The sequence below is a fragment of the Simochromis diagramma genome, unplaced genomic scaffold (assembly GCF_900408965.1).
Source record: "Simochromis diagramma unplaced genomic scaffold, fSimDia1.1 OVJJ01000596.1, whole genome shotgun sequence".
NCBI classification, from domain to species: Eukaryota; Metazoa; Chordata; class Actinopteri; order Cichliformes; family Cichlidae; genus Simochromis; species Simochromis diagramma.
The window spans coordinates 16,571,540-16,586,011 of NW_024387245.1; the positions used below are offsets into that span (position 1 = coordinate 16,571,540).

A 14,472-nucleotide genomic window follows, 5' to 3' on the forward strand; every position below is an offset into this window, starting at 1 on the left:
TTAGCGTGACTGAACTTCTGTTCAGGTGATATAAGAGGAACTTCTGTGAATAAGGGGGCTTGAAGCTGGCCAAATCTCCTTCATCTCAATGATGCATGCTCGTATAGTGGAGTAGCTCTTGGCACATATATTATTATCCTGTCGTGTGTGAGTATGCCTGTGTGTGCAATAATTATAGCAGTCCTGGTTTCTGTTAAAGGCACTAGGCTGCCATTGGCTAAAGATAAGTCAATTACTGTTGATTATCACACAATACACACCCATCCTGTGCACTGAGAGTGTGTATGCAACCTGATTGCTATTTCCAGATACTGGTTGTCACGACTTCCCTAAGAGAATCATTTATCACCCTGAATTATATCTTATGGAAAAGATTTGCAAACCAATATAAATACAAACTATTAGGAAAGATGATACAGCACAACTGCTGTGTAAAATCTCAATAGAGTCCTACAGAAGTGTGCTTTATGAGCACTATTTGTCCGTGTTTCTGTAGTGCAAAATTCATAGTGTGACAGGTTCTTTTTCTCTACCTCACCCTTTTCTTTTACTGTTGTGAAGTTGTGAGTTGTCAATAAAATCAGATGAGTGGACAAGTGATTCTGTTTATTAGTGTACTGTTTAGTGTACTTGTACTTCCTTGTAACTGCCCGCTACTTTCCTAAAAGTAAATTCGCTTGTCAGTCATTCTGCCCTCCTTCCTACATTCCTTCTTATCTACCTTCTCAAATACTTACCTTCCTGAGGTTGTGCCCAATGGTGGAATGTAGCTGTGCTCAGCTTGCACAGTATCATGCTTTGTTATAGATTGAACTACCCCAAATCGTATACATGTGAAACAGAAATTTTCATTTGTTACAATTTATTGGTTTGAACTTTTGCTCGGAGAAAGTATTGTGCCTGATGATGGATGTTTGTCAGTAGTGTTATTTCTTTCCAGTTAAAAAAAAGATGATTAGTGTGACTTGCAAGCACATATTTAGAGCACCAGTAAATAAAATGATTAATAATTAGCTCCAACCTACACCGACTGTTGTAGAACTGAGATGCTAAATATATACCAGTGTTTTTCTTTCTCTTGTAGCTATAAATACACTGTCCCATTTATAGTTTTACCTGTAATGTAGTATTTTTAGAGTGTAAAATTAGTACTTTTACTCTCGGAATCTGAATGCTTTCTTAACACTTGTCTTATCAACCTTTTCTTTTGAATCATATCATTTTATTAGATATCACATACTCCCAGTATCTCTCCCTGTAGGACTGTTGCAGCACTACTAGAGCAGATTTTCATAAACAGTGATAAGTCATACTGTAAAATAAATCCATAAAAAAAACTTGCACAGCATCTTATATTAATATGCTGATATTTTTTGTAGGAACAGACTCACACCATGTTACAGTGTCTGTGTTAGGCCAGTTACTATGTCTCAGTTAGGCCACTTCAAAATTCAAACCATTTCACATTAAAAAAATGTTGTAAATGATTCAGTTAATCCATATTTTCAAGATTTTGTTGTATTTTGTAATAGTTGTGTATAGAATATTTGTAACTAATACTATAAAATTATTCTAATGTGCATCTACACAGTGACTCTAATTTCTAACTTATTGAAACTGTTTTTAAAATTGTATGTATGAATTGTAGACAACCATACACCTTCCTCTCCTTCACACTGACCGACTGCATTTTAAATGTATTTATATTCAGTATAGTTTAAAGGGATGCTATTAAAAACCCATCACAACTGAGATATATATACTGGTCTGTAAAGTGTCTTTGTAGATGTCCAGAGTGTCTTAGGTGAGCATTGAAAACACAATGTGCGTGCTCGTTAGTGGCAGTGGGTATTATAACAGCTGGGTGCAGTAAGGACAGCTTGTGCTCTCATTGTCAGCAGCCAATAAAAAAGTGAATGTTAGTTATAGATGGAAAGAACAACAAGCGAGAGACAGCAGGGGGGAACTGGAGAAACTCAGCTTTATTGACCAAAGATAGAGAGAAGATACAGACATCAGAAAAGACAGAGCGAGAGAGTGAGAGTGAAGACTGGAGTACAGTGTGAAGTCATAACCAGAGAAAGGAGAGAGAGAGAGAGAGTGTGAACAATAGAAAATGGCTCCTTTCTGTTTTAACAGTGCATACAATCATGAGGGCAGGCAGACAGGAAAACAGAGACCCCTACAGAGTCAGAGGAGTACTGCAGGCGTGGCAGTGGGGCTGGTAAACTCAACAAATTTGTTGTCCATACACTGTATACCTCTTTGCATTACATGAAAAACACAGGCACATTCCCAAACAAGCAAACTGGATCAGTCAGGTTCTATATCAAGATCCGTCTTGCTATTTTGGGATTTGTATTTTCATTTATAGGTGTTTCTTTCTTTTCTTTGCTCTGCTTTACTTCCTATCACCTTCACACTTTAGTGAAACTAACATTATACTTTCCTTAAAACCCTTCTCTGCATAGTGTCCTCACTATTTAAAAACAAATAGCTATAGGTAATTGTTCATGTTTCAGTAAATCTGAACAGGCAAATGTCTCCAGCCTTCACGCTTGTTCTGTGCAGATAAATAAAATAATTATGTCTAGTACATCTGGCTATTTTATTTTTGGCCAAAAAAAGCTTGTGGTGGTCATAAGATGGGTGCTGTTAATAATACACACAGCAGTGAAGTGAGAGAATGAAATTATACAAAGCTCTCGTGTGTGCACTCATACAGTCATTATATGGTATCACAGGACATTCTAACAATGCCTAGTACCATAATAACTATAATTATCTCTTGATCTCTATATAGATGTGGAAAATAAAATCATCACTAAATAGAATATAGAGCATATTTACATTCTGTATCTACACTGGAAACCAGACGAGCCAATCACACAGCCAGCTGGACTGACTGACACCAGCAGTGGCCAATCACACTGAAGCATGTTTATTAAAAGGATGTATGGCTGTGCACAGAGCCACAAAAGAAAATAAGCAATTATTGAAATCTGCTAGTTTTTGTTAAATAGTATTTTGTTTCTTATTTGTGATGATCAGAGTTGGTACACAGTGTGGAAAAAAAACACTATGTTCTTCAGTAGAATCAGGATGAGTAAAGCAAAAAAAAAAGAAAGAAAGAAAAGTAGTGCACTCAAAAAAAAAGATTGTTTAGCATCCTGTGTCCAATTTATTCCCTTTAGTTAAATAGTTTAGGTTCCGTTCTGTGTTTTAGATTTAGTTATATTCATGATGTTTATAGTTCCTATATCAAGGGGCACACCTGAGCCACAGAATACCCCTAAATCTAATTATCTGGGTCATAAGAACCTTCCAACATGGCCGAAAAAGCGCAGTCATTTCCTTCAATCACGTGCTTCTTATCTGGTCCCTATAGCTTCAGTGACCTCATTCATTTGTCTCTCTGCAGGGTACAATGGCAAAGTGTAATCATTAACTCTCCAAAAATCTTTTCAAAAGATCTATATTGAGCACCACCATCCTCCCTGTTCTACCCAACATGAAAGACACTTGAAATGAAGTAAAGTCGTTCCAGAGCATCCATTATCATTCAACTGAATGAGCACAATTGCTGCTTTTGAGAGATTTTTCTGAAAACAAGCCAATGCAGTGTAACATATACTATGTTATAATGACAACCAGGCCTTGATAATTTGTAGCACCCTTGTAAACGAGGGCCTGGTTGACGGCTATAGCAACAGCTGGCAGTGTTTTCAGTCTCTTTGCACTTGAAAGAGTATAATGGATCTCTGGTGGAGACAATGAAGTGAATTTAATGGACAAAAAAACGCTGATTGTAATTTGCACATGATCACTGTCTAAAAGCTCATTTGAGCACAGCTATTATAGTTGTAATTTAGTAGTGGTAGTGCTCGTTAATATTCATTATTCACATGTTTGTGCCCAGGCTGTTAGTGGTTGTTTCTATAGGTATAAATGCGTGTTCCCTCACTGCCAGAGTGTTTGTTAAGCTGCCCTTAGCTTCCTGTGCTCTGTAGTGTTTTGAAACACTGGAAAATTGACTGTGCAGATCCTAATGGCTGCCAAAAGGTGTTCCACAGCTTCTCATTGGCTGTTGAGTTAGGAAGTGCCAGAATCAGAGGAAATGACCTCAGCAGTGGAATAGCTGAAGTCGATGGAGGAAACACCAGAGAGAACGAGCGACAGAGAGAGAGGAAGATGGAGACAGATGGATGAGAAAAAGAGAGAAATTAACTACAGCATCAAAGACTCGCTTTCCCATTGGAGGAAAACATTGTCTCAACAATTCAGAGTCCTTTAAGTTTCAAAAAACAAAAAAAAATTAGCTAGCTAATTAAAAAAAGAAATTAATATCTAATTACTTCTAATCTCTGTTAGGACTATCAGTGTGGTAGAATGAAAGAGGCACATAAAGAAACCAAGGCAACGAGTACCCACCTTTCCTTCCTCATCAGTGAGAGACTGCGCAAGGAAAGGAGTTGGTTGTTTGAGTTTGTATGTCGCGTGTGTGGTTGTTTATGTGTCTTATGTGTTAAAACAACAGCAGGAGGGTTGTGAGTGAGTAAAGAAGTAAAAAAAATATATAACTGAGGCTGTGTTTGTCTTTTTTAATATTTTAAGAACTGGCTTAGTAAAGGAGATGAGCTGTTTGATTGTCCTTAGAACCAGACATACTGTTTGGTTAGAGAGCATATCAATGTGAGTTGATTGTCCATAAAGTCTTACTGACCGCTGAGATTGGCTTTGTACGACCCTCTTTAAGCTGTTTGTCAACCAGTATCAATTTTGTCCATCTCTCTGTCTGATTTCACCACAAGTATAGCAGCAATACAGCAGCTTGCTTCCTGCATGAATTTCCAAAATATTCTGTGTTGTCTAAGGAGACGGCAGATGGAAAGAAAGAGCCTCCGTGTTGACAGAGAGGATAATGAAAGAGAAGAGATGTAGAGGTGGTAATGCAACTGAGTAAAAAGTCAACAGTCAGACAAGAGCGTGTATGCGTGTATGAGTGTGCCAGCCGATCAGAGTCCAGAGGTGGAGGAGGAGGAAGGCAGGGCTTCTGTTAGTAATCATCCAAAGACAGAGGAGAAGAGGGTAATAATAAAAGGGTGGAAGAAGGGAGAAGATTCAGTCACATGAGGATGCAGCACTGGCAGCGTTTCCTCTTGTCTGTACCTGTAGCAGGGGTGAGGCCGGGTGGGGGGACCGTGTTGGCTTCTGGATTTGCAGGGGGCGAGGAGGTACTGTCAGGCTCACGGCCATCAGAAGACAGTTCGGTGCTGACAGCTTCAGACGTGACTGGCCGGCCCGACACGAGGTCTGCTGCTGTGCCGTCGATGACGGAGATGTCGGTGACTGTTTTCTCTCTCAGTGATTTCTCATCATCTTCATCGATGAGAACAACCTCAGCCTTCACAGCGCCGTCGAATCCCAACAGTTGTCTGCTCTCGCTCATGTCTTCAACGTCCTGGTAGCCGAGGAACACCATGGTGACTGGGTGCTCCACGCTGGCCTGGGGCGGGGAAGTGAGCTCGGTGCCCGGGTGGCCTGAGGATGTTGGTTGGGTCGTGACGGCAGCAGAGGAGGGGGGCATCATGCCCAGACGGCTTTCCCTCTGGAGTGTAACCTGGGCTGGTGGGCTAGAAGGGATGGATGGCGGGGCACAGGAGGGTGGGGACAGATCATCAACATCTGCTGGAGAAACATACGCCTGTGGGGCAGCTGGAGTCACTGTCACCTGACCCCTCCCGCTGTCCCCGCCTCGTACTACAGGTCTGGCAGCTCTCTGGATCAGCTGGTCAACCTGCTCAGAGCTCCAGCCATTCTCTACGGTGGTGGTGGACACGCCCCCAGAGGAAGTGACCTCATAGACCACTTTTCTGCCATCGTCGTAGACTTTGACCCCACGTGAAGCTGCATCCAACGGGTTCACGCGGTTGGCCGAGAGGATGCGCTGCTCACCAGTCTGCGGGTCGTGCTGCACGTTGATCTCCATGGCAAACATGGCTGTTAAGGAGGGAAGGGAGTAGGGAAGATTTGATGCAAAAAGGGAGTGGGGAACAAGGAAGGAAGAGTGAAGGGGTGGGGGACCAGTGGAGGGGTTTGGGTTTGGAGTGAGGAAAGGGAAGGGGGGATGATGGGAGGGAAAAAAGTGGATGAAGTGAGGCGTGAGGACAGGGACATAGTGTTTTCTGTTTACTGCTAAATGTGCAATTAGTAAAAAACACATAACCAGGATTTTATTTTATTCTCAAAAATTAATCAAACTATAAAAGGAAAATATCTCGATCAAAGCCTGAACAAATGGTTTGGCATTCTATAAATATATGAATTGAAGCTTAATACTTTTTATACTACACGTTTCCCACAGTTCCCTAGAAGCTGAGATTTTATTTTGTGGATCTTTCCTTACCTCAAAATCTGCAGCATTGTGAAGCATAGTAGTGAAACTTATATGTTTCCCCCTACTTTTTTTTTTTAAAGGTGATAAGTAAAAAGCTATGTTAATAGTTTCCCCATGCTCTCAGTATCTTCCCTGTGTAAAGAATAATGTGGCTTCCGCAACCGATACAAAGCTGACCTTGTGTTAGCACCTACTAATACATAATCCATTACATTATTATAATTAAATTTCCACGTTCTCTAATACAGACAATCATGAAAAGCACCGAAGCCCATGTGCTTCCATACATGTGGTTAAGTTAACTTAAAAAAGTTTATGAGATTTGATTAGTTTACAGAAAAGGTATCGGTGCCGCTTCAGACTCCGTGTGAGTTTATGCAGGTTATAATCCAACTTGGCTGAGGCCCAGAACTGTCCTGTCCTGTCCTCCCTTCCTCCCTCCCTCACTCTTCTCTTCTCTTCTCCACCCCCTCCCCCTCCCTTACCCTCCTCTCCTCCCTTAGTCTTACCAGGTCTTGGTCTGGCGTTGTCGCCCAGGGCAGGTGGGCCAGTCTGGTGCTGCGTGGCCAGGGCGAGGTGGTTGGGATCGGGGTCCATGCGGTCCGAGAGAGGAGCAGACATGCAGCCAGTGGCATCTAGTGAGCAGGAGCACAGGAGGGGAAATGACAATGAGATGAAGCTGTGAGGCTGTGAGTCACACACACACACTTACATTAGCTACATGCCAATACACACAAACACACACCGGGTATTCACGCATACACACACCTCAATGATGTGGAGTCCACCCTGATACAAAAACACACAAACAGTCCGGCCTCACAACAGGGTAACTAACCACACCCATGTGTGACCCTGCCCGCCTCTATTCAACACATCCACCCACCCATACACACACCATCTAACTCTCCTCAGCTCTGTTTCTCTGTCCGCAGCAACTCTAGTACCCCTGAGGTTCGTTGCTTATGCAGCAGAAGTGTGTGTGTGTGTCTGTATTTGTGTATATGTTACTGCTTTGTGTGTGTTCTTGTGTGTCTATGTGTGTGTGTGACAGCAGGAACAAAGCTTTTGGGGCTTACAGGGCTTGCTGGTGAATGGGATGAGGATAAAGCCAGTGACTGCAGGCTGCAGAGTCATGGCCTTGTGCGTGCGTGTGTGTGTGTGTGTGTGTGTGTGTGTGTGTGTGTGTGTGTGTGTGTGTGTGTGTGTGTGTGAGCTTCAATAGTCTCGCTGAGCCGCGCGCTCTTTGAGTGCTTTTTCATGCCGGTGTCTATGTAGTTTCTGCTAGTGTGTGTTTGGGGGTTCAGGAGCGAGCTCTGGCTTGCATCTCTCCTGCCTCAGCGAGACTATTATCCACACACACAAATGCACACATCACACACACCTCACTCTGTGCAGTTTCAGTTAACATGTCTATGTTTGTAGGCTCGCACGGGTGTCATTGCCCATACCTTGATCCTGCGACATCAGACTCTGAAAGAGAGAAAAGACAAAAAAAGAAGTTTGAACTTCGTTTTTTGGGGGAAAGTGTGCACCAGCAGTCAATTCTGTATTTTTGTGTTTACTACTTTCGGTGCTACTTGAGTCCAACAGGTTTGGGGATGAGAACAAACTCTAAGGAGCTAAATGTGGTAAATAGAATGGCTACTGAGCAAGGATTGCATTGATGTGGCCTGAAAATGTGCAGGAAATAGAAGTTTCCACTGAGAAACTGACCCTGGGGGATAAATCTACAGTGCACAACCTTATGAGTGTGGGAAAAAAAGGACTCATAACCCAGTGTGCCACTTTCAGTCTCAGAAACTATGCACTCCTCCACTGAAGACTGGTGTTAGGTGCTTGGGTCATAGCTGCAGCTCTAATTATAACTGACTATTGTCAACATGAAACAAAAAGAAAAGCTAATGTTTGATTACAGTGCATTTTTGAGAATCAATATGAAACTGAAGATGGGCATGTTCCAGTGGTCAAATAGCAGTAGCGATGCAGAAGTGCAAAAGGGATCACTCACATTTCTTGTTTATCATCGGAGTCAAAAAACATTTTGATCACACATTGCACGACCATCTTTTTTGAGCACTTTTAATGCAGTTTGTTTACTTGTTAGTTTATTCGGAATACCATTTACCGTGACCTAAAGCACAGCTGGTAAATTAAAATGAGCTGTTGAACTACTAAAAGAAGACTTGCACATCCTGAGCAGGGCTGGGGTATAGTAAGTCTGTATTGATTCAACAATGCCTGAATCACTTCATGTTTTTATACCTTCTGCAGGTCTTCTATCGAGCGCTCTGTCTCCTTCAGGCGTTCTCGAAGAACTTGCTCCTTGGCTGAAATCTGAGACTCTTCACTTTCGAGTGCACCGATTTCAGACTCGAGCCTATAAATACACAAAAACACAAGAGGCAAATCCAAAGTTAACTGTGGCTCATTGTCAGGTTCACAATTTTCATCAGCATATCATCCAGATGCTTAACATGAGAAACGACCAGGTAGATTTGGTAGGTTTTAAAGAACTTGCAAAGAAAAACATGCCATCATCTGGTTAAAAGCTTTGTACAACAGGAAAAACTCCACATCCTCCTTCAGCAGGTTTATGAACCATTTCTCTCTGTTGCTATGATAACAACATGTTTTTGCTTTTGCTATTCAGAGGGCTTAATGCAATGCAAATGCATTCAGTTAATTATAACTTCTTTTAAACAAATTCCCGTTAAGGACTGTTAAGTCATTACTGCCATCCTTTAAATTGCACCTAAAATGTTCACATGGAAGTACACACATAATGCTGACGTGGACATTTAAGAGATGGATGCAACAACAATACTAGGAAGCATTAAGGGAGGAGGACCAAGCTTCCTTACTTCAGGATACAATCCTCTGGGACATCAGGAATTTGTGAGTCAATGTGTGTGACATCATGTAAAAGACACATTATGGCTCACAACAGTGCTAGCAACAATTCTCCCAGAGTAGTCAAGAATTAGTAGAGGTCAGTCGTCCCGTTTGCACCTTCGACCCTGAACACTTTATCTTATCTGAAGGAGTTTACAGAAACAAGTGCACTGATTGTTAGAATGAGTAGACCACATATATCTGATTAGATATTTTGGAGGATTTGCTTTGAAAATATCTCACTGTATTGTCGATAGTCACTTGAAAACCTGAAATAATTTTTAAAAAAAAGGAAAAACACAGTCTATACTGTCAGCGTTGCTACCCAGGTTCACCTTCAGCAAACTGAAGAGCACTGCAGCAGTACAAAGACTTACTGTGAGGCTCAAAGACACTTCATTCATATGAGCTCATGAACCTTTTTTTATTGATGCGGTAAATATGCAGATTGCAAAAATCAGTTTTTTAGTACTTCTATGTGAAATGTTGCTTTCCTGTGAAAACTAGTTTCTTAGCAAAATAATTAGTTTATGTAACTGTGCTGTTAATTAACTGTGCCGGTGAGTCAGTGTTGCTTGAAATAATACAGTTCAGGGGTCTGGGTACTCCAAAATAACAGGTCTGCCTTTGCTACAGAAAACTTGTAACAAATATTGCAAAATACAAGGCAGCTGTTGTAAAACCACTCTCTATTCTGTAAAGCACCAGCATCTTATCAGTGTGTACCGATGATCATAATACAGCATATCTGACTCATGATGAAGTGGAACATTTGGGGCTTTTTTATTTATTTATTTAGCTTATTAAGTTTTAAGTAACTTGTGAGCATTTTCTCTCATCTTCATATTTGGAAGAAATGACCGCAGTCAGTTATTTATAAATACAGCGATCCTCTATCTTTAACTCTAGCCTTGATGGTAGGAGAAACAATTACTCAACACTGAACTTAGAGGCAAGGACTGCACCACAATGTGTAATTATTATTTTTTTAAGTAGCACACTAATCTTAGCATGAATATCTAAAAATGATCATATGAATATGTCATACAATCAGTTTTATCTGTTTATGACAGAACAATGTGCGATATTACAAGGTCACAACGTGGAAAAAATAGAAAAAGGCCACACGTTATTTTAAGGTACAAAAGCTAATTACTATAAGTGACCTTTGAGCTTTTTCTAACTCCATATTTTTATTCTTAGCGTCCATTTGAGTCGATTAGCATGACTCACAGTTCAAAATAATCACATTTTTTTTCTTCTTTTTTCTTCTTTCTTAAAGCAATTAGCTGGGATTTTTAAAATCTGGTATGTGGGATTATGTTTCCGTAAAAGTCACTGTAAGCCACTTCTTTACACCAACATTTTTCTGAATGACTCCTATTTCCAAACAGAAAACGGCTTTATAAAGAGGTACCAACTTTACAGTCTGTGAGTAGCACAACATTAGTCTTAGTAGCACTAACTAAATATGATCTCTTCTTATGTAACAAAACTAACTACAAATAACTCTAAATGAGGTCTTTCTAATTCAGAATCTGTTCCCCATTCAAAGTAAGATCTTTCTCACGACTAGAGGTATAAGTCATGATGCAGAATAAGGTATAAATGCTTGCTTAATAAGGAGCTAATATATTACTTATATGAATGCAAAGAAACAACTACCTTAATGTAAACTGTTACAGTGTCCCTGATTATATTCACACGTTTTTTTTCCCTGCAATTCTAACCTACTAAAACATTTTTAATTAAACTTTTATATTTTTCAGAATGACTGAATTGAAGTAAAGCAATTTACTTTAACATCTGTCAAACTGTTTTTATATTACTGGCACCTGATGGAACTGAAAATTGTACAAGCTGGAGAAATGTAATTAGTGACATGTCTAATTAGCACTCAAGAGGCCAGAGCTGATTGTATAAATATGGCTACTGAATAAACTGAACTTACTGTGATTTGTGATGAAGTCACACTGCTCAGATACACTGAATAATTGCGACTCAGTACCATGCACTCCCACATAGGTGTCAGAGTATCAAACTTCCAGATGTTATCCTGTCAAACGTCACAACTAAACTGGCATCTGGAAGTCAAAATACCCAAGAAAAAACACTGCTGCAAATTAAAGATAAAATATTGGTTTAAAAGTCTAAAGAGTCTAAACATACAGAGTACTGTGGCGTTTAGATCACTCACACATAAACTGTACAGTGGTACACAGGAAATTAAAGATTCCCAAATCTTTTGCTTTTACCTACAGTAGGTATTATCTAACCACAGTAGATGTCTCTACAAGCTATTGCCACTCATGTGACTGCTCTTTCCAGCTCCCCCAGAGCTCATTTCCTTTCTAGTGGGAAAAGGATTTTACTTCAGCTTCCTCTGAGCTGCAAGAGGTCTTGTCAAAATGGAAGCTCATCCTGCTACATTTTAACAATGTCAGGTAGTGTACGGTATAGTGCAAAAGTCTCATTTCTTTATATTTTATTTCCAAGTAATCAGGCTTTCTAAAGGTCTTTCAAAGTTCTTGCTTTATTCACTTTTAAATTATATCCTTAGGCACTTTGTTTGTAAAAAAACAAACAGACAAAACAAAAAAACAACCATAATTTATTCACTTTTTTTCTGTTGAATCTATGGGAAATAGCAAAGATAACAGTTCGACAGATAGAAAATAGTATTTTCTGTATTAACAACGTGATTCCCAAAAGAGCCAATAGCGGAAAGCATCTATATATATATATATACATGTTATTTAGGATGATGTGCAATGTGTGCTTAAAAAAATCTGAGGAAACTGGAAAAGAGGAGGATAGATGAAGAAATGACAGGGCTAAAAATCTACATTGGATGAGTTGCATCTGAAAGTAATTTCCTTAAGAAATAGGAAAGAAATATATCAAAATCTTGATACAGGACCCAAAAGATGCATCCAGACCTTCAGCTAAATCATCTACTGTTCACTGATGCCTCATTAGAAATGGTCTCAATGGAAGGTTGGCTGTCAAGTCGCCATTTTTAAGGCAAGAAAGCAAGGGAGGATGAAGTTTGCCAAATTACAGAAGGACTGGACTGAATGTCAGTGGCAACAAATCTTATGAAGAGGTGACACCAAATGTGAAATCTTTGGTTCAAACCAATGTCAGGACATTTGTGTAAACACCCTTTACACAACTAGTCTATTCTTCGCAAATGCATGATCTCTAGCAATGCGGGCAAAAAAGTAAAGACAGAGTGACACTGCATTCGTGATGTGGGTGTCTGGCACCCTCTAGTGGGGAAACCTTTAACATGCCAACAATAAAACTCCGTAAACTTTAGTTTTGGGTGAGAGGGTTGTTACACTGGTTGGTAGTTTTTCAGTGAGGAAAAACTGCAGCTGTTGTACCTAATCCCAGACTCTATATGAGGTCCGTTACTTGTTAATTATTAGTAAAACACCATAATATTTAACATATTAGTATTAAGAATATCCATCAAATAAATTTAGACTTGTGAAAATCAGAAAAACAAAATAAAAAAAGTAAAATGAAGTGCTTATAGCTGGAAAGCTAGTTGTTTTAGGGTGGGAAAGACAGAGAACCAGGCTCATGACTTTAACTCTCCTGCTACACTTCTTTTACAAAAGAAGTCAGCAGCATTATTATCTCTGTGGCACTCCTTGAATGAGACCAGTGATGTCACTGTCCCCGCCTTGTCAGCCAACCACAGTCCAGTTGCCATGGATACGCCTGGGTGGGCAGCAGCAACTGCTTTCCACATCACACAAGAGGAGGAAGAGCCGACATCTGTTTCAGTGTGTGCGTGTGTGAGAGCATGCATTCATGTGCACGCAGGCTGTCAGAGATACAGGAACACACAAAGCAATGACACACTGAGAGGACGAGAGAGGAAGAAGCTCCAACCACATCGTGTATTTATAAGTGAAGCTGTACTTCAATTTATAGCTTTTCAATATTTAGAACAGCGAGGAGGTTGAAGGTATAAATACATGTACAGTAGGGTAGGCTGCACATAGGCAGGGTTAACACAGCATGGTTTTCAGGGGTAGGAGAAACCAGAGAACTTGCAAACTCCACACAGAAAGCTCCTAACTTGGTTTCTTGGTTCAAATGGAGGCCCTTCTTGATGTGATGAAATGGTGTTAACCACTGAGCCACTGTGCTGCCTATAATAGCTGGTTTATAGTGTGCTCTAAGGTTTTAATGAGATATAATTGTTTGTCAGTGTTCTTTTAATTCTGTGTGCATCCTGAGTGTGCAGGCTGGTAAACTGACTCAGCACCAATTAGTATCACTAGCCTTGAAATTCAAATGCAAACAAACAAAAACATTTAGCACAACACATAAGTTAGCCACATAAATAGGCTAGTAGGATGGAAGACTCTCGTCTTCTTCTCCCTACTCCAAAAGAAACGCCTGCTTCCCATTTCAAATTTGCTAACTCACAAAACCATTACTCCCACACATTATGTAGTCAAAGAGTGAAATCACTCTTTAAGATTGTACACACAGGCCCAGAAATCTATATTCAGACCCTGACTTTGTCTTGTTTCCCTCCTGAGTGTTGTTCTGTCGAGTCAAATCACTTGGCGAAGATGCAAGCTGCACACGATCCATTTCCAGCTCTGTAATCTCTTATTTTTACTCTTTGGTTATGATCATTTTATAGCCTGCATTCACACACCCACACGGGGCAGCTGTAACTCATGCAGCTCTTTGATCCTTTCTGCTTGAATGATTAACTGTCCTGTGCTAAAGCTTGCACACAAAGTTAAAGATGCATTATGCTGCATAAGTCTTAATCTGCTCAGTTGTTTACAGTCACAGATTGTGCTACAGAGAGCAAGAAAAGGCAAGACGTATGGACACAAATGCAAAGCATATACGCCACAATAATATGAGGGGAAATAATCAAAATCTTTAATTTGGGCAGGGGTCATACATGCAGGAAGCATGAACACATGATGAGATCTACTGTACTGTGAACAATGGAGACACTAGAAGCTGGTGGAAAACAGATGATCTGGCAACTGACAGACTGAAACATCAGGGAGTATAAACTGGGGAGGCTGACTGGATAAATGATCATAGATGAATTTAACTAATGAGAGTGCAAAGGAAGGAAAACTGACGGCTGACAGGAAGTGAAACAGACAGGAGTGCAAGTTGATGTGTAA

The 14,472-nt window shown here is 40.3% G+C and overlaps 1 protein-coding gene across 4 annotated transcripts in view; it reads right to left on the minus strand.

The window, feature by feature from the left end:
* The window catches only part of LOC120714237 (A-kinase anchor protein 2), a 91,754-nt gene that overhangs the window by 41,039 nt on the left and 36,243 nt on the right, over positions 1 to 14,472 (minus strand). For 3 of the 4 annotated variants that reach the window (XM_040000356.1, XM_040000355.1, XM_040000357.1), the window contains exons 5-8: positions 8,663 to 8,777; positions 7,849 to 7,870; positions 6,907 to 7,032; positions 5,170 to 6,000 (exon numbers count right to left, since the gene is read on the minus strand). In XM_040000356.1, the coding sequence (XP_039856290.1) occupies positions 5,170 to 6,000; positions 6,907 to 7,032; positions 7,849 to 7,870; positions 8,663 to 8,777 (1,094 nt within the window). Of the gene's footprint in view, positions 1 to 5,169; positions 6,001 to 6,906; positions 7,033 to 7,165; positions 7,823 to 7,848; positions 7,871 to 8,662; positions 8,778 to 14,472 lie in introns of those variants that run through there. The other variant, XM_040000358.1, reaches the window with a different exon arrangement.